The 23,774-nt window shown below is 42.3% G+C and overlaps 1 protein-coding gene across 2 annotated transcripts in view; it reads right to left on the bottom strand.

Moving 5' to 3' along the window:
• AFF4 (ALF transcription elongation factor 4) overlaps positions 1-23,774 on the bottom strand; it is an 82,534-nt gene that overhangs the window by 5,604 nt on the left and 53,156 nt on the right. For both annotated transcript variants that reach the window (XM_014597598.3, XM_059733533.1), the window contains 15 exons: positions 22,622-22,670; positions 20,391-20,411; positions 19,836-19,890; positions 18,616-18,653; positions 18,105-18,267; positions 16,172-17,086; positions 13,640-13,749; positions 12,646-12,886; positions 7,883-7,980; positions 6,053-6,116; positions 5,773-5,909; positions 5,321-5,392; positions 3,540-3,633; positions 2,217-2,260; positions 629-849 (listed from right to left, as the gene is read on the bottom strand). In XM_014597598.3, coding sequence (XP_014453084.1) covers positions 629-849; positions 2,217-2,260; positions 3,540-3,633; positions 5,321-5,392; positions 5,773-5,909; positions 6,053-6,116; positions 7,883-7,980; positions 12,646-12,886; positions 13,640-13,749; positions 16,172-17,086; positions 18,105-18,267; positions 18,616-18,653; positions 19,836-19,890; positions 20,391-20,411; positions 22,622-22,670 — 2,322 coding nt within the window. The remainder of the gene's footprint in view (positions 1-628; positions 850-2,216; positions 2,261-3,539; positions 3,634-5,320; positions 5,393-5,772; positions 5,910-6,052; positions 6,117-7,882; positions 7,981-12,645; positions 12,887-13,639; positions 13,750-16,171; positions 17,087-18,104; positions 18,268-18,615; positions 18,654-19,835; positions 19,891-20,390; positions 20,412-22,621; positions 22,671-23,774) is intronic.

The raw sequence follows: 23,774 nt of genomic DNA, 5'->3' as shown, positions 1-23,774 counted from the left end.
AGAGGGGAAAGATGAAAGGAGTTGCAAATGGAAAAAAAAAAAAGTAAAAGGGTTTATTTCCATTTCCAAAAGGCACCTCAGCATTTCTGTAATAACATGGTTGATACAGAGGCATAACATGGCAGCTCTGTGCCCTGGGCAGCAGCAATGCATGGGGTAGTGCTGGCTGTCAGCAGCAATTTTTGCACCCCCATAGCTCCTGCCTCAATTACACTACTGGGTTGAAAGACAGATGGAACAAGATTGATACTGTTGTAAAACATTGCTAGTAATGGGAAAATTCTTCCTTTAAGAAACATGCATATTCATTTGAAGCAAAATTTTGGAACTGGACATGTATTTGCATTCAGCCCTAGAACCTACACAAACATGGCAAGTCTACCAAAAATCTGTTTGGCCATGTTACTAGTATGGAACCCAGCAATCAATACCGTTCTCCAACAAGATCAGAGAACCAATTTGAAAGATGACTACAAATTTAAAGCAACGATTATTTTATCTACAGCAAACCACTAGCTGACAAAACATGGCTTACACACTATTAGCTGATGCTCTAAATGTGGACGCCTATTAGGATTTTGGCAAAGAATGTCATGTTTGAATTTTTGGGCAGATTCTGCTGTCTTACCTTTCTGCTCTTTAGAGAGCTGTTCAGCTTGGTCCCAGATTTCATTGGCATAGAGAAAGTTGGATGTAACCTGCACATAACTGGCTGCCATCTGGTGGATTCTCTGTGGAATAGTCACTGAAGAACTGCTTCCTGAAGGGTTGGTTGTCCCCGAAGAGTAATTCCCTGAATTCCCTGGAGATAGCTTCGGAGAGACCGGAGATGGCATGCCAACAGGCTTGCTAGTTATTATAAGAAAAACATGGTTTTCAAAACACGAACTGTCAACATAGATACAGCTGAAACAAGCATCAGAATATAATCAACAGCATGTATTTCTATAAAACCCCCTTGCTCAAAACCTCAAGGCCTTTCCATTTATAAGTACTCCCCCATTTGATAAATGAGGAACCCAAGACCAGAAGGGTTTAAGTAACTCGCATATGCATATATGAAGTCTGTGTCTGAGCTGGAACCAGAAACTAAAAGCTTCTCCAAGTCTTGTGGTTTTCTCTCATGACCAAGCCGCCTTCATCTTTTAATTTGCATTTTATAAAGGTGGAATTTTTTTGTGGCACACATTTCAAAGTAGTAAAACTTAATCGAAGAAACTTCTGAATGAAGTCTGAACCACACAAACTAGAAACAAAGCTTTAAAATGTTAATAGGTTAAAGCAGGGATGGCCAACCTGCAGCATGCATCTCATAAGTGGCATGGGCAACCTGTGTGGCACATGGCACCCCAGGGAGGGGACAGGCGGCAGAAATTAGAGCAGATTGGGCATGGAGCACAGGTGAGGAAGCAAAAAGCAAAGCAGCTGACTGGGCAAGGAGGAAGATAAGAGTGGCATTCAGGGAGGGCATGGGACTAATTTGTGGCAAGCCTGACAAAAACATTGGCTACCCACTAGGTTAAAGAAATTTAAAATAACCCACTGAAGATTACATATTTACATAACTCAGCTACACAAACACAGCACAGCATATCGTAATACTAGTCTCAGGATCTGAATGGTACACGTAAGAATGTTCTTTACTTCCCCATAGAGTAAGCAATCCCGAAAATACTGCAAGCTCAAGTAGCTCCAGGCACTTTACAAAGTCTATTGTCCTCTTAATTCTCAGGAACATATATAATAGAGCTCACTGAAATCAAGTTGTGTGTTAGACAATACAGAGACACAGACCCCTTTTTTGCAGTAAGAGGTCATTTGAAACCCTGCTTAGTGTGCTGTCATGAGCAGTTGCCTTTTGAAACGTTTACCAAAACAAGCATGCAAGCATAAACCCAGCTGAAGCCCAGATCCTTAGGACAGTACAACTAACTAATGAGACACCAGATACATTTATATAACACCACTAGGAGTAAACAATGACTTCAACTTTGTGTACCACATAAACTGAGAAAAAGGAAAGAGTTTCCATTTTGTCTGTTAGAAGTTTGGCTCTCACTGGAGAGAAATCAAACTAGTTTAATACTTTATCAGTGAACTCAGCAATGCAGATTCTGTTCTTCAGCCCCATTAATCTTTCACCTCCCACACAAGATTTAAAACATCTTAAATCAAGAAAGAAAGCAGTTTAATGTCCAAGTTTAGAAACTGCTTACCTTCCCATACCAGGTGATGGTGCTTGAGAATTATTATAGGAATTCTGTTTGAGTAAAAAAAAAAAAAAAAAAAGATTGCCATATGATTTAAAGTCATCTTAATTGCTTATTAAACTGATTTTTGCAAACAGATTTCTTTGCAATAATAAAAATCTGAATAGGATGGAAGACTCTCACGGCACTTTAAAATCTGAGAAAACATCCAGTGATCCCACTGACAAACTAAGGCAGTTATACTTTAGGTGATTTGCCTACAGATTTGTAGCAAGCTGACAAATTTAGGGTTAGATCTCATGTCTCCTTATTTAGTCCCTTGTGCTAACTATAAAACCTCATCATCTCTTATGGCAAGATTTCATTTTTTCCAGCCTGATACCTGTTAATAGGAAATGGGTGGTTTCTATTATGAGCACTGAGCAGCTAAGGCTCACTCTTCTGAAGTTCCACAAAGCCAGAAATATATTAGCTTGCTTCTACAGTATTTAAAGTCAGGTGTCTAATCCCCATAAGCCTTTTTAAAATCCCAGACTAGATTCAGATGAAGTAACTTTACCCAGGAATTCTTAAGCATCCTGACTGAGTGCCCCATCTGAACACCTGGGTTCAAATGAGTCAACTTAAAGAGGACTTCTCAGCATCCAATCCCCAATAGCGGGTTTTAACCAGATCCAGAGGATTTAATGGGAGGTAAAGCTTAAGCAAGCATAGTGAGTTGTTGGGAATTAGAACTTGGGTCTAATAGTGCTGCCATGAGAAGTCTGGTGAAGTCACTGGTTGATGCGTTTCGTTCCAATACCAGCCCCTAAAGCCATAAGATGTATCACTAGACACAGAATTCCCTTAGGTTTATATATGAAAAAAAGTTCCAGTTTTTAATACCAGCTAGGAAGATGCTTTTAATTCTCTTTGAAGCTCACTGAATTTTTTATTCATAGAAGCAGACTAAAAGCTAGATACAATCATCATAAATGGAGGCTAATAATGCTAGGACCAGCAGAGTTGCGACTATCTTGCTTGCGCTGGAAGTAGCCATCTTTCCCAGTAACAAATTAAAGCTTTAGAACACAGGAGCGTAGGTTGTAGCTGTGTTGGTCCAAGGACATAGGCAGACAAGGTTCTTTGGGTGAATCGTCTAATAAAAGATATCAGATCCACCCAAAGAACCTTGTCTCCCAGTTTCAGAACACAGGACATGAGTGTGCCTGAAGGGTTATATTTCCAAACAGGGTACACAGGTTTGAAAAACCAGGTCCTAGAAATTCTGAGCGCCATGGAGTTCCAACTTTCTGTAGTTGTTATTGGCAATAGGCAGAAAGTGTTTACCTTTAGATGTTCAGTCAATGTCTTGGAGTATTTCAATGCACTCTCCTTCTTCAGCTTGAAAAGCCGTAAGTATAACAGGGACTGGCATCGAAGACTAGTCAAAGACAAATGGTAACACATTTATAATGAAACTGCTTACTACAATTCAATAATGCAGGTAAACAACTGCATGGTGTTTAATACATATGCACTTGATTTCACTGGAGTTATCATTATTATTGATTTTTGGTAAAATTGTTTAACTTGCCCCAAAAAATAAATATATAGATTCAGCTTGAGGTGCAAGGTTTCAGTCACATAGCCTTCCTTGGTTTTTCTTACATCACCGGTCCTGCACACTGAGCTCTGAATACAACTCAATTACCTCCCATGTTAGCAAATAAATGAATAAAAGGCCATAAACACAATCAACACATCCGAAGTCTAATCCTGCATTTTCCCACTCTCTTTTCCATCTCCACAACAAATTGGTAAGCTCTCCTAAAGAACTCTGGAAAGGTAGCACGATGATTGTTGGGTTGTACTTGAAACTTCAGATAATCAGTGAGTGGGCACAGGATAAGATCTATGAACTCCCTGAGCTTTCTGCTATAGCTTCTTTCAAGGTGCAGTTTAGTTTCAAGGCTACCTTTACAAGGTAAAAGCTCAAAATCGATGCTAGCGGCCCTTGATCTAATAAGCAGTAATTTGATCTCTGCTTCCAAAAGAGTAACTACAGTAGTTAATGCAACCACTGTATCCTATGAAAATTTCAGCTCCCAAGTGGTGTTGCAATGACAATGGAATACAGGTACTCCTCACTTAACGACCTACCTGTTTAACGACCGCGCGGACTTACGACCAGCAGTCGGTACTCCGAGCAGTCGGTACTCCGAGCAGGTAGGTCGTTAAGTGAGGAGTACAGTACACCTGTATTGTGTTCAGCACGGTGGGGTGGACAGCTCCCGCGCTCGTGGCCCAGGCGGGACGGGGCGCACAGAGCGGGCTTTCCTTGCTGGGGCAGCGGCAGCTCCGCCGGCTCCCACCTGCCTGCAGGCGCGATGCCCCCGGCCCCACGCGACAACGGTCCTGCAGGGAGCACTTTGCTGCTCAGAGCGGCTCCTCGCTTATTGACCAATTCGCTTAACAACCGAGTCGCAGGAACGGAACTCAGTCGTTAAGTGAGGAGTACCTGTATACATTTAACTTGATAGCAGTATCATCAGTTTGTCACCACTAGAAAAATCTTACTTCCAATTAAGAGACTAGAGGCACAAAGCTGCAGACACTGCTGCTTAAGATTTCATAACCACAGCCTAATACTACTAAAATTAATATTAAAGAGTATGAAATTATTAAATAGTCCAAAGCTCCGTCTCTTCTAAACAGCACATTCCTTTAATATGCCTGCCTTATCCATTGCTGGAACAGACATCACATCAAGGAAATCATATTTCAAACAAAATATTAGAAGACTGTTAATTTCTCATTACGTCTGTATGTAAGAAGCAGTATTAAGCTCTTGCTCTCCTGATAGCATCTCACTAGCAAGACTAACACACCTAAACTAAAACCAATTCTATCCCAGATATATCAGCTTTATTCCCTAATTATATTAGAAACAGAAGGTGGTCAATGGCAATACTACAGGAGAGAAGTTATTCCAGCTCTCACTGGCTAAGGTTAAATGAGAACCTTACATACCCTCAATCTTTAACTACAATACTATAGGCAGTAACTTCACACATAAAACACTCACTAATTTGACTCAAGATGTTTTACTAAACCTAAAGCACACGTACCAAAGCACTGCTAGCCTTTTATCTGCAGCTGTAGCATCTGGTGCTAAGTAATTCTTCAGTTTCATAGTGTATCTGCAAACAAAGACATCAAGTAAATGATAGCAACAAAACAAAGCTTTATATTTTCATCAGCTGGCATTTCTCATTTAATGGTCTTTTAAGAAACCTATTAATTTTTAGTGCCAGAGATCTATTTTTGATGGTTTATCAAACATCTGGATGAGATGATTATAGAAATATTTTTACTTTTACATCATGTTTTGTAGTGGACATTACAATCCCCTAGATGAAAACATCCAAATGTTTGGGCAAAACATATGGTTTGCTTTAAACATATGGAAGAGATAGGGAAATTTTACCCATTTTACCGATGAGAGATTAATTAAAAAAAAAAAAAAAAAAAAGAATAAAGACCAAACTCTAACCCCCAGACTTTATTGTTAATTGCTTACTTGATTAATTCCACAGTTTCTGAATACATAGGGAACGGGGACTTGGATTCCTGAGCATTTTTCTCCAATGCATTCCCACATTCGATGAACGACACTACAGCATCAAGGTAGTAAACTGCTTTCTCGAATCTGTCAGACTGAAGAGAATTATATCTTTAGAAACAAAAATATAGGGAAGGGGGGAAGAATAACAGTAACTGAGAAGAACACCGAACCAAAGGAACTACCCCAATCCAGCATTATGTGCAACCACTTGACAAACATTTTCAGTTCTGCTTACCAGTGCATCTGCATTATGCTTTAACTTCTTTGCTTCCTGTAAGTAGTGATCAGCTGAGTAAGACCTACAATAAAGAAATAAATGTGTTGAATAAAACCCATTTCACAAGCTCTTCTAGGTGTCAAGCTTCATAACTTTGGTATCCTTTGGTTCGACTTTTTCTCCCTACCTTAAATTACAGGATGCAGAGTGTCATAAAGCCCTTTCAACGTGTAAAAACGCTCTTTTCCTCCAGTGCTCTCACAATAGTTTGAGACTGTTAATAACTGTCACTAGATTTGTCCAACTCACTTCACTGTACTGCATACCAAAAAAACTACATATGAAGGATTATACCAATGAACAAGCTATCTGTCATAATATGCAAGTGTATAACTTACTATCTGTATGGCAAAGGTTCACATTAGTAGATGTGAAATGTTAAAAACAAAATTAAGATGTTCAGACATTGATTTAAAAATTATTATAGTTGACCTTAAAATTAAGTGGCTTCATGACCTAATGAAGGTTCCAAAGAGGCTTAATTGCACATTTTTACATTGTAGTTACAGGCTGATTGAATAAAACCTTTCCAAACACACTAGTAGGTTGACTTAATCTTTCTCCTGTTTTACGCAAATTAGTAAGCATTGAATAAACTGTGTTTCATTTCAAGTCAACATTTTATTAACACCCCACTTAAGTGACTCTCATACATTATGGAAGTACCAGTTAACAACATATGAGAAAGGGGGGTGGGGAACCTACTGTATCCATAAAAACCAGTTCAATTGGGCTTAGGAGCACAAAAACTAAATACACAATGTCACATCACAAGACAGATGTTTAAGTGAACTTGTGCTTTTCCGTACCTTAATATATATTTCTTAAGTTTTTCTTAAGTTTGCCCTAAATTCAATTTTCTGGCTTTAACATTTTATTTAGGGATAATTACAACCCCTATCCCTCCAAATATAGTTTACTCTAAATTACTGATATATATGCTAAACTTTAAGTCTATTGCAACTGAGTTTGTCTGTGAATGCACACAGAAGATGACACACTCTGAACTTGGATTGCTTATTTCCATATGGCTCTGAATAGCCTGCTCTTTTTATATGGGCAAGGAATACAGTTTGCTTCTAAAAACGTATTTCATCCAGGGAACACAGTTTTAAGACAGCCTTGAATTAGCTGATTAAAAGTAAAAAAGAACACCTGTAAGGGACAGCGAAATATCTAAATGAAACATTAAGGCCTTATTCTATAATGAGGGGAATTCATTCATTTGGACATATATTTAATAATTTGTGTTCTCATCAAAATATTTTGATAGCAGAGGATGAAATGACTCCACATTCCTGCTCTTGTAAAAGCAAGGCAATTCCAGAATCAAGACATCCCTCTTTAATGAATGACAGCAGCCACTGACTGCAGCGAAAGCTAACAGTGCAGAAAGAATAGGCTGGCAGCAGCATTGGTCTGCTAGGCTGTTGTGGGATAGTCAGCATTTCTAAAAACAGACAGACAGGGACAACCACATACTGGCCAAGTCCACTGTTTGCTCTTCTCATGCTGAGCAGGAATGCAGTGTTCCTTCCTTCCTTCCTTCCTAGTGACTGAACTATTTTCCAAATAAGAGACACGCGTGTCAGACAGCCACACTGATACAGGAACAGAATGCAGGTCTCCAGGTCAAAAGAGAGCATTTTCACAACACTTCTGTATGGCAAAGAACAACCCTATCTACAGGGAAGAAGGTATACATTTGTAGGAGTTACACACTGAAATTAGCATCCCTCTGAAAGGAAGAGGAAAAGTAATGTGCAGAGCACCTTTTACTGCTCTCACCTCTCATCAAAGACAAGCTTCGCTCTTCGGGACTTGGAGCTCTCTGTAGCTGGAGTAGATGCAGGAGGGCAGTTTGATGAATTGTTTAGAACCTTTTCCTGAGGAGTGGGAAAAAATAGCCAGGTAGTAAATATAAAAGCAGCTGAAGTTTTAAAGTTCCTCCTGCAGCCACATGTTTATTAAATGAAACCTAGAAGATCAGTTTTCTTGAAGCTAATTCCCATTCACAATTACCAGATGTACATTGTCTTGGCTTTCAGGGCCTCTCCCCTTAACAATGCTTCATCATCATCATACACTGGAGCAAAGCCAGATAGAAAAACAATACTGTAATAGGCTTTCTAACAAGCTTGTCACAATAACTGGATCTCTGCCAGAGCAAAGGATCTAGTCAAAGGTTGCTAGCACAACTGTAGTCCCCTTCCCTATGCTTTGCAATAATTGTCAGAACCCTGCTTTTCCTATCCCACCAACAAAGTGAAGCAAATTATTTACTACGTTCCCATTTCTTTTAGCAAGAATCACGTCCCCCACCCCCAACGTTTTAATTGCTATAGAGGATCAGGTTAGGGGTCCTATTTTTATTTCTCAAAAACTCAGCGTCCCTTCATAGAGGCATTTCAGCCCTATCCTCAAAATCATACAGCTTCAGCAAAATATGACACAGCAAATGAAGGGGGAAGATGATGAATATGCTCTATGATATTAGAAGTCACTTGGTTCCCTATATTCAAGACCAGCAAATTGTTTCCAGCAAGTCTGGATTCCTAGGATCCTGAATTATTTTTTTCTAGGGGTGCACCGATAAATATTTTATTGGCCAATACCGATGGCTGATTATTAATGATTAATGAGCCATATTGGCCAATACTGATGCAATTGCCAATATGTAGCCTGGCAGCTTGGAGAGCGGCGTCCAGCTGGTAAGCGTTGGGGAGGGAAGGAGCATGGGGGGGGGGTGCGCGGGCGGGCGGGTGGGCTCCCGCCACTGCGTGCACCCCCTGGGGTGGCATCAGGGGCACGTTCCCCCCGGATCTGTGCATGGGGCAAAGGCGGACTGCTGCTGTGAGCTGGGGCCAGAACCAGGCTTTTCCCAGCAGGGGAGGGGTTGGGGGCGCGAGGGGGCTGGGCCAGGGCTGCACTTGGGCTATGCAGCAGCTGGGGGGGGGGGGGGGGGGGGCGGCGGCGGCATGCAGTGGCTGCCCGCCTCCCACGCCCCGCCAGACAAGCTGCTCACAGCTCTGTCTGATGCCCCACCCCACCCCAGCTGGGCAGTGCCTGCCCCAGCCCCACTCCCTTTCTTACCATAGAGGCTTTGATCTGCACACCCCCTCCAACTTCCCTCTACAACACTTACCAGCTGGATGCCGCTCTCCAAGCCACTGGGCTGGCTGTGTACATGCTTGAGCTGCATGTATGCATGCATGCGGCATTTATTGGCGACACTACTGGCCACATCAGCCAAAAAAGGCCAATTGCCGATAATGTCAATTTGCCTACAAATTCCCTGAAAGATTCCCATGCTGACACTCACCAATTGAACCCTACGTGGCTCATAATAGATGATGAAGTTAGCACTGAGATAATGTGGCTGCACTCTTAGTTTATATATTCCAGTCATTCCCTATTCTGATCAAGTTCTGTTACTCTACTCCTACATCCATTTACTACTTCATCCTGAAAATCGATTCTCATGATATTAGTTTTTGACATAACTTCAAAACATTTCTCAAGCATCACTGAGATCTGCAGTTAAGTGGGTCTGTAAACTAAAGCACCGTACATTACATCTACCATGACTATCAGGTTTTCACTTGTATGTTGCACATGACTCAAGACAGGCTTGCACCAACATCCCCTGATGCACTCCATAGCCCTATGGATTAAAGCAGCCAGGTTTGCTTTGGTAAAAAAGAAGTCTTGCTACTTGACAGTGCAGGTATCAGTAATAATCAGGCATAAAATTCTTCATATCCCAGTCACGTGACTGCTGATGCCCAGGAAGTCTAGCATCGGGAGTTTGGGCTACCCCCTGCCTGATCTCAACTGATCATCAGGACAGCCCCTGAATCCAAGACACAGCCACCTAGTACTTGACCCCAACCGTTGGGCTTCCCTCGCATCAGCACCTTTCCAGCCTTGACATGCAGTCCCACCTGCAGGTTGCACAGCAAGGCTTAACATGCAAGATGTTCAAATTAAAGCACCATAGAAACCAGCCACAAAGATATTTATTGTGGAACATTAATGGAATATTTAATGGGGAACACCTTTGTGGCTGATCTGTCATTTTATGGTGCAATAAATTTGTTGAATGTATGTTGCGCGTTAACTGTAATGGCACAATAAATGTAAAATCTACCAAAGGACTTAGTTTCTCAAGTACAATCCATCTTCTTCCTGGATTTGACCTTAATTTTTACCTCAAGACCCATTTTCCCAAATTCAGTCTTGAAACAATATCCTTCTGAAATAGGTGTTTTTAAAGAATTTTCCTTACAGTAGCCTCCCTTTTCATCCCCTTTTTCTCCTCTGACTGACCCTTTTACATTTCTGGACTACAGTAACTAGGACTATCCTGGGTTGGCTGTCAGAATGAGTGAGTGAGACTAGCCTTGTAGGCCTCTGACAGGGCCTAGAGCCTAACAAAGCCTCATGGCTAGGGACAGACACTCAAAAAGATGGAGCATGAATTGATTCAATCCTTGCAGGTCAGTCTAACCTGCCTAGTCTGAACCAGTTTGCAAGTAAACAGACGTTCATGAAATGCAGGTACATGCCTGCAGTGGCTCAGGTCAGGAGCTGGAGAGCACTAGAGCAGTTCTTGGCTGCAGGGATGTGGTGGGGGGGGGAGGGAGGGGGAAGAGTGTGGCCAGCCCCAGCAGTAGCTTAGCGTGAACTGGCCAAGGAGGGGGTTAAATTCCCCCCTCCCTGTCCCACCGGCAGGACCTGAGCCAGGGTCCGCTGGGCACTCCCCCCCTTGCTTCTGCAGTGGTTGGGCAGGGCAGCCAAACACCAGCCAGCAGGGCCCATTAGACAGAGGGGGCAGGGAGGAAGGTTATTCCCCCCTCTACTCCCAATGCCCCTGGAGAACCACAGCCAGGATCTGCCTACCCTGACTCCCACTTGCTCCCTGTGTAGGGCAAGTGGCAGGATAAGCCCCCTCCTGCCCCCTTTGCCAGATGCTGGATGAGGGGTGGAAATGCTTCTCCCTGCCCCCCGCCTAGGGGCTGTGCTGGCCGGCCTCCAGCCAGGTCCCCAACCCTGCTGCTGGAGCAGCGAGGGGTCAGGGCCCTGATGGGGCAGTAGCCTGTCCTGGTGTCTGGGAAGCACAAGCCTCTTCCCAGTGGGAGGGCCACAAGTGGGGGTCAGAGCTACTGCGGACTGCGTGGGGCAGGAGGCTGCACTGGGGCTCAGACGAGGCCATCACCCCCCTAGTGCTGCTGCCGCTTGCCTCGCACAATCTGCAGCAGCTCTCCCCGCCCAATAGCGCAGCCCCCCTGCTGGGAAGAGGCTCATGCTCTAGGACACCATGATAGGGGTGCTTGCTGCTTGTCCCACACAGGGAGCAAGCAGCAGTCAGGGTGGGCAGACCCCGTTGTGGTCCCCTGGGGGCACGAGGGGAATAACCTTTCCTCTGCCTCAGGGGCCATGCCAGCCAGCATTTGGAGGCCCCACCCCGCCGCTGCAGTGGCGAGGGAGGAATGCCAGGAAGACACCGGCTCTGGTCTGTGCCAATGGGACAGGTGGGGGGAATTAAATCCCTCCCTTGCCAGTTCACTCTAAGCTACTGCTGGGGCTGGCCACACCCCTACTGCTGGAGCAGCCAGGTGAGACATGTAGGCCAGTACTGGTGGGACGGGAGTGGGGTGGGGAAGGGTTGGGAAATAACCTCTTCCCTGCTCCCTTCTGGGGCCAGCCTCTGGCCAGACACCCACCCCTGCCTGTCCCGGAGAGCCCAGCCCAGAGAGCATGCCAGAATGCTGGGGAACTCTGGTTTAAACTTAAACCAGGAAGGGGGCTGGGACAGAAGTTGCATAAACCGTTTTGAGCTCGATCAGTTGAGTCCGATACTACATTCAACCAAGTTTATCTCAAATTGGTTTCAGCCATTTTGAAACTGGTTTATGTGCACTGAACTTCTGTTCTGTTATAGGTTTAAACCAGTTTCTGATCACTTAAACTGGTTTATGCGTAATGTATGTCCCAAGCCCAAGAGAACTGATTTAAACTATTCCTTTATAGTCAGGAAATAAATAATTCACTGTACTCAAGTTTTAACTGTAAGTACCATATTACTACTTGTTTTAATTTTATACAAGCAACTTTGTAAGAAATGTTGTAAGGTTTTTAAGACCCAGCTAGACAAAGCTTTGGCTGGGATGAGCTAGTTGGGAATGGTCCTGTTTTGAGCAAGGGATTGGACTAGATAACTTCCCTTCCAACCTTCGTTTTCTATGATTCTGTGGAACCATTTGAAATAGATTTGACTGCCAATAAGTAACTTCTGTAATTAGAAAAGCACTTTACACATTTGCACTCTATTATTAATATTCTGGCTTGAGTAGATACTGGCTTTCCATTAAATAGCTACCAAGTTATTTTCCATTTGCATTCTTCTTTATGACCTGTAGCTTGGGCACTATTAGAAGGCACAAGTTTAATTTAGTTTTTAATGCACATTTAAGTGTGAAGACAAACCCTACTAGCTTTATTTACAGAGCTGTGTCAAAGTGCAAAGCAGAGAAACAGGAACCCCTTACCTTGGCTTCCTTGGAATTGCTAGAACTTTTCCCTTCTGTCTTTTTTTGTTTGGATGAGGAAGAGTTACTTTTACTACTGCTGCTACTCTCCTTATTACTGTTGCTGCTTGATTTTAATGAAGATGATTGACTGACTGTTCTTTTCCGGGATCCATGTTCTTGCTTGGGATCTTTCTGAGGGACTGGGGCTGCAGGAGAAGGTAGCAGATCCTTCTCTTTAACCGCACCTTGCTTTGAAGACCTGTACAAAATAAAAAGATCAAATTTTGTTTGCTAGAACAGTTAGAGTTGCTTCAACTTAGTCTGCAGAAAGGGATAATTATTCTTCATTTCTTAACTCTAATGACTGGCTTTTGGCAAACCAGACTGAGCTTGTTTTTTACCATTTGATTCTTGTTCTGACTTGAAAAGGAAGTAGACGGGTTCCAGCTAGAAAGCCACATCCCTATAATACTACTCACAAGAACAAACATTTATGACCTGAGAGGCTAATTGATAGCGCCAGCCTGTCTACTGAAGCAAAGTAAGACTTTGCTCAGAGCTCCTAGACGAAGAAAACAGAATGTGCGCTATGTGTTCCACGAAAAGGGAAAGCTACCTCAGTTCATCCCTCTAGGATTCCCACTTCTACCTTAACCTCTGAAGGGCTATCACTGTCACCACCACAGCAAAAATCCTACTTCCTAACTTATTTTTCACTTGGGAAAGGAAGGCAAATGGGACAACTATTTACATAGCAATAGATTCTTTGATGTAGATCTAGAATTAACATACACTTTTTATGCTAATCTTAAACATATTCAGTCCTGTACCATCAAAATAAACACCACCAAGAATAAGTATACTCCTAGCAAAAACTGCATGTCAATTACAGAGCCGCTCCGAAAATCTCCAAATAATCAACAACAATTAAATTAAGTTTTGGATTATGCTCTGGTATTTCAGAGCGGTTAGACAGGTATCACAGAGGCGCAAGGGTAAGACAGATACTCACTCTCTGCTGCTGGAGATCTTGTGGCCTGATGAAGCCTTTTCTTCCAGTTTAGTTTTCTTGCTTTCACTGGCTCTGTTGTCATCATCATTCTGAGTAACATTAGCAGAAATCTATTGGGACAGTTTCAAATTTACAGGTTACTTGCCCTTGGTAATGATTTACATTTTCAGAACAATTCAGCACACTGTGGCTACATCTAACACAAGACGCTGACTGCGCAATCACGTCACGTTACACTTTCTGCCATGTGATGCGACCACGCAGTCAGCATCTTGTGTAGACGTGGCCTGTTTGCAATACATAGGATAGAACAATCTAGCCTACACCACGAGGAGACAGACCAGCATGGGATCAATTGGCCCAAGCAAAAGGCACAAGTGAGTAATGGATGTAAAAAGAAGTAGAGCAAGAAATTATATATGGCTGAATTTACCAAACTATTTAAAAGGAAAACTAAGATTACTCCACTTTAAAAAAGAAAAAAAGATCTAACACTTCATCATGCTGACATTAAGGTTTGCCAGAAGGGTTCAGTAAGACTGGAGGAAATGGATTCTGTTTTTAGATACACAACCAAACATAATAGGATGTGTTCTCAGTTGCAGAAAAGATTAAAATCTGGAACTTCGTTAAACATTTCTAAGTTTAGCTTTTGATAGAGTAGCTGTTGGCTAAAAATAGGGCTGTAAAAATCAAGAAATTCTGAAGGTAAATTTCTACTAATGCTAATAAGTGACACCATTCTTTGGAATCCTGTTCTCAATAAGCTTATTGTAGTATTGCCTAGACCAGAAAGCAAAGACTTTTTTGCCTACAAAACTGTTGCAACCCAGTATCAAAAGAGCAAAAAGACAAACCTCTTTAACAGCTGATACCTGTCAACTGATTTCTGAAGTGAATACTGCACAACTTTACCCAGGCACATGAGAACCTTATTATCAGGTGAAAAACAGCTTCTGTTTCACTCACTTCATAAATTCATGTCCACCATGGTACCAGACATCAGCACAGTTAATGATGAGTCTCTTCTTTGGGATAAGTTTAACTAGTCCCAACAAAACCTTCTGCTCCACACATCTAAGTACAGTTATTTCTATCTATTTCTATTCCATCTAAGCACAGCTATTTTGGGTAATAGTGCTTCACAAATATAAACCAATATTCCCATGCGGTTGGTGTTATTGCTGTCCTACAGATACATTCTCCGTCCTGCTTTAGATTACTTATTTTACCCAGACCACAGAAAACTGGAATCAGTGTAAAGGAATCCCTTTTTTATGACAAAATATCAAGTCTCACTTTTCCAGGAATGGCTGGAAACCACTTTGATTGCAGCAGGGAACTTGGTTTACGTAAGCAATTCTCAACCAAGGTGCCTTGCTATCCTTCCAAGACTGCTGTGATGCCCAGCCCCTGTGCCAGCAGGTAAGTGATCACTCCTCCTCTCTCCTAGTGCCAGGCACCTCAGCATCCCACAGATGAGCAGTGCCCGGCAGCTGCTCTCCGCCCCTAGCAGCTCCAAAGTCAGCCCCCATACTCTCAGCAGTGTGCTATGCATGTACATACGCAGATGTACAGGACTTCACTTTTCAGCCCAGCTTGCCTCCCATCCCTCCTCCTCCTCCCATGCTCCTGGGCCCAGCAGGAGGGGTTCTCAGCCAGGGTACCTCTTAATTATGAAAAATTACAAAAGGGTGCATTGAGGGAAAAAAGTCTGAGAATAAAGGACTTCCAGAAGCTTTTATAATGCCAACCAGGAACAGTGGCATTATCTAGTCATTTTTGGTCACAGGAAAGTCACGTGATCTGTGACCAATATTTTGATGGATCCCCAGAACCAAAGCTAGAAGATGCTGGGAACCTAGGCAAGGATGGGACAGAAACTTACTGTTTGGGCTGACAGTTTTACTAGCGATTCCTCAAAAAAAAGTCATACGTTACTTGGGCTGCATTTCCACATATTCCACAGAGCAATCTAGTTTCGAACACCAGCCCCCAAATCTAGTCTTCACAGTCCTGAGACTATTTCACTTTACAAAATGGCAGAACACAGAAATTAGATTACCCATTCCACCCTTCCGCCAAGTCAGAATATTGTCACTCAGGCTGAAATAGTATTACTGTTGACTTCTTACCATGTTTTCTAACTTGAATGCCTGTAATCAGTTTTTCCATTAATATGTATTGACTGTAGTGACCTCAAAGATTCCTGCATTCTCTTTATAACTGAAAGCATGACCAGTCAAAAAAGGCTACTACAATACATTTCTGGCCAACCCATTAATTGACCCACCAGTGCCAGAGCTGGAGTCACTAAGAAAGGACTGTTTACTGTCTTCAATAGGAGCCTGATCAGTCATCTTCTTCTGTCTAGACACGGGAGCGAATCTGCACCACCACTTAAATCAAGCACAGGGGTCATTAGAACTGGGCACTCTCTCTGCTTTGTGGCTATACATCTCACCCCACTAGCAAGTCATCAAGAGACTGAGAATACAGACATTTTTTTAAATGAATGAAAAGATCACCTACCTTATGCTTCCTTTTGCCCTTGGTGGAATTTTTGTCAGAAGGTTGTTTCTGGGACTCTTTTGTCTGCTTCTCCGGCACACTTTTCTTCTCAACTTTGGGTGGATCAGCATCCTTGTAAGGCTTCCCTGGTATTCTAGATAAGAGGCTCAGGTCGATCTTCACAACAAGTGGGTACCTTTCATCAGGATCACTGAGCGGTGAAAGAAGTTCTTTCTCTTCCATAGGAGAGAATATTCTTGGCCGATAAAAGCCCTCATCCTCCTCCATGGAAGATTTAACTGGAGTCCTATTGCTCTCAGAGTACTTGGGGGTTTGTGAGGAAGGAGGCAGGCTCTCATTTTCATCAGAATCAGAGGATGAGGTATCTGTTTCTATGAATTCCCTGGATTTCTGGGATGGTTTGCTTGAAGGCTTGTATTTCTTTTTCTCTGCTGTAGGTCGAGGAGAAGATTTGGGTTCTTTCTTTATGTTGGGTTTTCTGGAACCTTTTGTGGCTGCCTTATGCCTGTTTGAGGGCATGTTTTTTGCCATGTCTACTGGTGTTTCACTTTCTATTTTAAGACCCCCTCTGGGCTCTTCTACAGCTGCCTTTTCTGCTTTCTTGGGCTGTTTTTTACCTACAGTTCTCCTCTGTGTCACACTATCACTCTGTGCAGGTGACTTCAGCCTGCCGCGACTGCTCTCTGATCCTTTTTGGGTAGTTTTGGAATCTCTCCCAGGAGTGGAAGAAATGGAATCCTTGGGCCCACCTTGATCAGCATAACCACTCCCTGTGCCCTGATCTCTCCCCTCTTTTTTGTAACCTTGTGAAGAGGGGATATTACTGTCCACAGAAGATGCTGGTGAAACTTTATGCGGATTCACTTTGTTCAGCCAGTTGTCGAGTTGCCACTTGTTTGTTGGTGGTGGTTCAGGCTAAAAAGGAGATAGGGAAGTATTAGATAGATTTTTCTCTTTTCCCCCCCAGAATAGCGATGCTGTATTGTATACCAAAGTAACGGTGACGCAGAAGGCTGACTGCTACTGAACAAAGTACAATTCATGGAAGCCACTGTGTAAGCTACAGCTTCTTATTCCTTCACCTGCAGAGGATGAGTATCAGAGAGACTTGACAACTGCCTACTGGCAGTGGTTGAAAGGAGGCACTATGCCTGTTGTTGCCCCAAGTGCAGTGAAGCAAATTAATTTCTCTACTGTGTTTTATGTCCCTTCCTCCCCCCACTTCCCTGAGTAGACTACAGCATAACTTTATCAACTGAACTGAAGCTACAGCATGCCATGTTTCAAGCTATCTTTATCAATTCATAACATTATTATGAAGGCATGCTTAACTCCTGGGCTCAGAGTCATGTGGTAGGGAACTCACTTCAAAGATAAGCACTGAAGGCACTGATAGACATGAAAAAACCCCAAAACAAAACAGTGCTTTACTGGAAGAGGAAATGCATTAGTTTGCCCCGGTGTCTGCATAGATTAGGAGCTTCAGCAGGGCTTTTTAGTACTTTATCTAATAGCTGATTGAAACAGCTATTAGATAAAAGAGTCAAAAAACCCTACTAAAGTGCCCGAACTATACAGATACTGAAGAGCTGGGTCAAACTAATGCAATGCTTCTTTTAGGCATGCGCTGTGCTCAGCACAGGGGCATGCTGAGCTGAAAGTAAACTACTGATTTTTTCCCACATCTGTAAGCAGCCCGTGCTTGCTGCAAATTAAATGAGCAATTTACTTAGCTTACCTGACAAACTGCTACTGATGCACATGGAATTAATTTTAAGAATAATCAAAAAGTGTGTCAAATTTTCTTTTAAAGTAAGGCTAAATTAGCTCCTCTCAAACTGCTACTCCATTCTCAGAACAGAATCAGTCCTCAGACTGTGATGTTCAAACGCTATTGGAGCTAGATTATAACTGAAGATGTAATGAATCCTACCTCTGGGGATGCACTCTGTGATGGCTCATTAGCCTCACTGTCACTGGAACTACTTTCACTTTCCGAGTCAGATCCAGAACTGCTTTCAGATCCACTATGGCTGCTTGAGTCATCCCTGGAGTTATCCGCTCCTTCACTATTATGCTGTGAAGGTTCAGAATTACTGAGGAAGATAAAAATGTAAAATAACGAATACTATCAAAGACATACACATTTCCCTTAAATCCTTCTTACAATAGGACAAAAAAATCAAATTACAGGCTCTGTAATTAATCTAAGATAATTCTACATAACTGAGTACAGTAAGTTGTCTAGGAATGTTACCAGTTATAAAACTAGACCTTTATTCTTTCTCTAGCTGATAACTATCTACAAACTGTAGAGAAGAGACAACTAAAAAAATCACCACTGTGTCCTGGGTTAGTGCAGGTGAGAAGCCTATGGTGTCAGTCAAATCAAACCAAATGTCACTATTTCACTTGCTGCACCAAAATCAACTGTGAATGCCTACCTTCCAGGTGTACTCCTTGGCACTGTCTTATCACAATCCTGCAATTAGAAGAGTAAAGCAAAGTGAGGACAAAGCTTCGATAAATTGTTTCTTCATAGCACGTGTGCTACAGGGAGACAAAAAACAGCACTTTAGTACCCTTCTGTATCAAACTGCAAAGACTATTTAAGGCTTTAGAATATAAAAACACTGAGCGTCTACAGTAACTCTGATGTGAACTCCTCATAACACTATCTTCAGACTCATAGGGAATTAGCACACAGTAAATGATTTTCTCTACCTTCATACAGCAAACAAGAGCTGTTCTTTCCCCAGTCTTATGCATTCCTGCTACAGCTCTAAGTGTCCTAATGGCCCTATTTCATGTATCATTTTCTGACTGGGGATGGGATATATTGTAAAGTTCACCAATGCTATTTCTCAGTTGTCCAATGCAGTGGATATTAAGCAACTAAAAGCATTACTTCATATTCCCTTGGAATAAGCAAAATATGCCTAATTAGAATTTTCTAGATAAAAAATAAATGAACTGGAATTAGAAACAAAAAGATAAGAGTAGAAACAAAAAGAAAAGATTTACATGGAATACTATGTGGTAGTGCACATAGTTACCAGAAAAGGGCTATATTAAAAGTTGATGCGTGTCTGGTTCAGGACAACATGTACAGTTAATATTGACTAAGAGGGAACCAATCTCCCTAGAATAAAGATACTATTACAGTAGTAGCTACAGAAAAAGACAATCTGATATGAAAAATATGTACATACTAGGACAAACCACCCTGATCCTAAACTACTCAAGTGCAGAGATGTTATTATACTCCATGTTCTTTTCCCAATGTGGTTAACGCAGAAAAAAAACATATCCTAAAATGGCAGGGTACCACATAGGGAACAAAAATTAGTTCTGCATACGTTTCCTTGTCTCTTAGACTTCCAGAGTACATTCACATCCATTTTAAGCTGACAAAAAAGATCCAAAATTGGTAAATAAGGAAATTTGGGAGGCTAAGGCAAAATTATAACTCCCACAAAAACATATTATGTATTCCCAAAACAATAAAGTTCTTCTGAAAAGTTTGCTTTTCAACTGTCAATTGCTGCTGACAAGATAGTTTGATTTGCAGCCAGCCATGGATTTATGTTTTTAAAAACTAACGACACACATAGCATCCTCTAAACTTTCTTAAAACACTAGTACAGTACTTAAAGGAACCTACCTGTTCAACATCACTGTCTTCACTGCTACTGAGTTTTAAGTCATCTTTCAACATACTAAAGAAAGGTGCGGGGAAAGAGCATGAAATTATTCATATACACTTCTTGTTTCAAGAGTTAAACTATAGACTAATCTAACATCTAACACATTTCCATCCATGTACACACAATGTGCGGGAGTACAGAGCTGAGGTCTAAAGCATTTGAGCCACTATAATAATCCTTATAAAGAAGAATTCTGATATTTTGAGTCTTAACCCGCCAGGTTTATAGTCAATGAAGAGATTTTATAATCGTGTCCCTTTCAATGATAAAGGAAAAGCCATCACTTGTAAGAACAATACCTTACTGCACAAATGAATAAATATTGTAAAACAGAATTAAGGTGGGTACTGAGACACTGTGTTTTATTTCAATACCACCAGAAGAGGCATGTTTTTTAAAATATAAACCCAAATTTGCTTAATAATCTTGACAATGCCAATGGACACACATTAGTTGTCCATTTTGTTTTAAATACTAAAGCTTTTCATTGCAAAAATAAAACATCATCTTACTCTGTCTGGTTCGATTCACATCTGGAGGAAGAAAATGAGAAAGAATTAATAGCTTTCTGTTCAGGATAGATACTTTCACAGTATGGCTTCCTTACTAAAAAGCCCAATATTAATACTGGTTTCTAGGATTTGATTCTCAGGGTACCTTTCCCATCAAAAGTTTATTTGGTAGGACTGCCTCCCACAAAATAAAAAATATTACTTACATAAAATGCAATCTATGTCATGCTACTTACAATTATAATTACAGTAACATCCCCTCTAACTACTCATCTACAACCATAATCTAACAAGGGGTCTCCAACAGTTGTCCAACAACGTCTTTCAGATCTCTTCCCATTCCTCAATTGTAAAAATAGCCCCAATCTTTCCACAGATTGAATTAGGTAAATCACCAAAAATAACATTACCATCCAAAACTATAAAATTGCTGGAATACTTCCATGATATAAGAGCAAAACAAAAATAAAGCATACAGTCCTTCTGTTGAAATCTCTGGTATTCGTGATTATAAATGTTTTTAAAGTTAACTTTTATTGAATGCTTGCAGAACTGATCCAAAAAAGGAAAGAAAAGGAAAAACAACTTGCAGGTGGTCAAACTGTCTACCAGCCTGAAAATGGCACCCATTTTCTGGTAATGAAAGAGAATTCACTTTAATCAAGTTCCTGCACAAGAACTGTTTTATTTAAGTTCCCATATTTACTCAAATATAAAACAGGGGAAGGAGAGTCTCTTGTCTTACATTTGAATACAAGAAAACTGCAAATAAAAACACTGTCTATCATTAAACTGCTGCCAAAAGAAGCATGTGCTCAGCTATGAAAACCAACAATGAAGCTGATCAGATGCAGCCACACCGAGCATGGCTATAAAATGTGGCCTAAATTGGGCTAACATCCTGATGCATGTGTTTATCCTGATGGGATCCTATCACAAAGACAAGTTAGTACAGGGATCTGCATCACTTTTGGGCAGGGTGCCAAAAACACCCCAACCTCAACTTGTATGATATTAGTGCGATAGGGGCACATGGCAGAGAAGCCACAAGGGGCCCAATCTGTGTCAGCAGTGCAGCCTCAGCCCCTTCCCCGCTGTCTGCCTAGAGGCGTACATGTTCCTGTGGCCAACAAGGAACTGGGCTGGGGCTCCATGGACCCCAGTGCAGCCACTTGCAACCTCCCAGCTGCCTGCCACAGCCAGCCTGTGCTCTGGGCAGGCCCCTGCTGCCTGCCAAGGAGCCCAGGCTGCTTGCAGCCACTTGCAACCTCCCTGCCATCTGCTGTACCAGGGTCCGCAGAGCACCCGGCCCAGCTTGCTGCTGGCAGCAGGCGCACGTGCACCAGGGCAGACGGCAGGGAAGGGGCCAGGGCTCCACTGTCACAGCAAGAATCAGGCCCCTTGCGACTCCCCGGCCCTCTGTCCTGACATGCGTGAGCCAAGTAAAATGCCTTCACGATGCCTCAGCAATAAACCAGAATCCCTGTCATTCCCTTTCAGTCTGTTGCATAGGATTAGTGTGGGTCTGCCTTCCAAGAGGTGGAGCCAGGCCAGTTTGCCCTGTACCTCATTTACATATACATTTTTTAAGGATCCTAGGACTCAAGATAAGAACACCTGGTTCCAGTAATGAGTGCAGGTCTACTTAGCCCAATGAACTATATAAGTAAATCATAATTAAGCCTTTTGGCTTTGGACTAATATCATGCATACTTCATACTGTATATAAGTAGGAACAAAAAGTGCTGCTTACAAGTGTGCTAAAACATGTAGCAGTCTGAAAAAAGGTAAAATACATCAATTCTGAATGAACTAAGTCTGTGTGTAGCCATAGTAAAATGTACCTATATGTTCATTTCAGAGTCAGTGTTTCCGTATTTGCCCCTCACTTCCATGTTCTCACAGAGAACAAGGTCTGACAGTAAAGGGGGGCTGCTGGATGAAGAAGTTGGGAGGGGGGTAGAGGGTAAGAGGGCCACCTGATCCTCCCAGATTTATTTTCCCTGCTGTACTAGTGGGAGGGGAACAAATTCAAGGCAAGCTTGCAATAATTACATTCTATACCTGGAAAATTATAACAAATAGAATCTAATTACTAAGGGGTTGTCTTATATTCAAGTAAATTTGGTAAAACGTGAGGAGCGTGTCAAATTCCTTTCAAATCCCTTTGGACAACAGTAGCTTGGAAAATACTAGAAGGGATATTACAATTCTTTCTAAAAGCTACTTACGATTTTGATTGATGACCGTTGGACGTTTTTGAAGCAGGATTGTATCTTTCTGGAAAAGTATAGAAATAAAGTGCTTAAAATAGAACAGCCAAGTAAGTTACTCTAAAGTTGCAGGAGATTAAAACCCTCAATATATCTGGAGGCAAAAGCAGATTAATCAAGTGATGTTCAACCTCCACTTTATGGGTCACCCAATGGATGCACCAATATGGTAGCAGGGGAGTAGAGACGGCCTTAACTGTTGCTCCCCTGCTGCCAAATTTACAACAACTTGCTCTGTCATGTCACAGTCACATTAGCCTCAGCACCATTCCTAGTCAGCTCTGCAGTAGCCGGGCCAGGAGACCCCCATTTAGATGAATCTCTGAGTAAAATAAAAACTGTAAAACTTTTTCTTTCCAACTTCTCACAGTTTGCCTAGGATACTATAGCATGAACCAGAACTGAGGCTGTTTGGTTCATAGGTAGGGACCACTGTAATTTGGGATTCAGGGAAAAGGCTGAAATACAGCATTTCCCCATAAGCCCTGGAAAACTGCAATTTGGCCAGAAATGGCCTGAAACCGTGGCGGAGAGGAAGGGTGGGGAAAAAAGTTTTTTAAAAACAAAAAACGTTACCTGAAGCATGGAAAAGAAAGGCAGCAGAGCCCCAGAAACATGTTGGAAGCCCTGCACATTTCCAGGGGCAGCCTAATAGATGCTGATCCCCTGCTGGGGCTCAACCAATTAGGTTGCTCGATCCTGCTTTGGCAGGGAGTTTAAAAGCTCTGCCCAGAGTGGAGCAGCACCCTCTGCCTTAGGGGCTGTGGGCACAGGCATGCCGGGTGCCTGCCCCCACAGCCAGGTACTTGGCACAGGGCTTACCCCCCTGCCTGGCATGGGTCTCCCAAGCTCCACTTTGGCTTGCTGGCACACGGGAGCAGAGGGGAATTTCCCCCTCCCCTTCTCTGTGCTGTGGGGCAGATTTTGGGAAACCTGTGCTGGGCAGAGGAAGCCCCTGTGGCAGGGGCACCCTGCACCCATGCCCGGTTGTGGGGGCAGGCACTCGGCACAGTGAGCTTCACTTATTAAACAACAACTTTTAAGTGGTAAGCTTGACTTCCTTAAAACAGCTGAAGAACTGCCTGTGTGCTGCTGTGCAACGGTAATCAGC

Source organism: Alligator mississippiensis, chromosome 9 (assembly GCF_030867095.1).
Source record: "Alligator mississippiensis isolate rAllMis1 chromosome 9, rAllMis1, whole genome shotgun sequence".
NCBI classification, from domain to species: Eukaryota; Metazoa; Chordata; order Crocodylia; family Alligatoridae; genus Alligator; species Alligator mississippiensis.
This window is presented reverse-complemented; position numbering and strand designations above follow the sequence as displayed.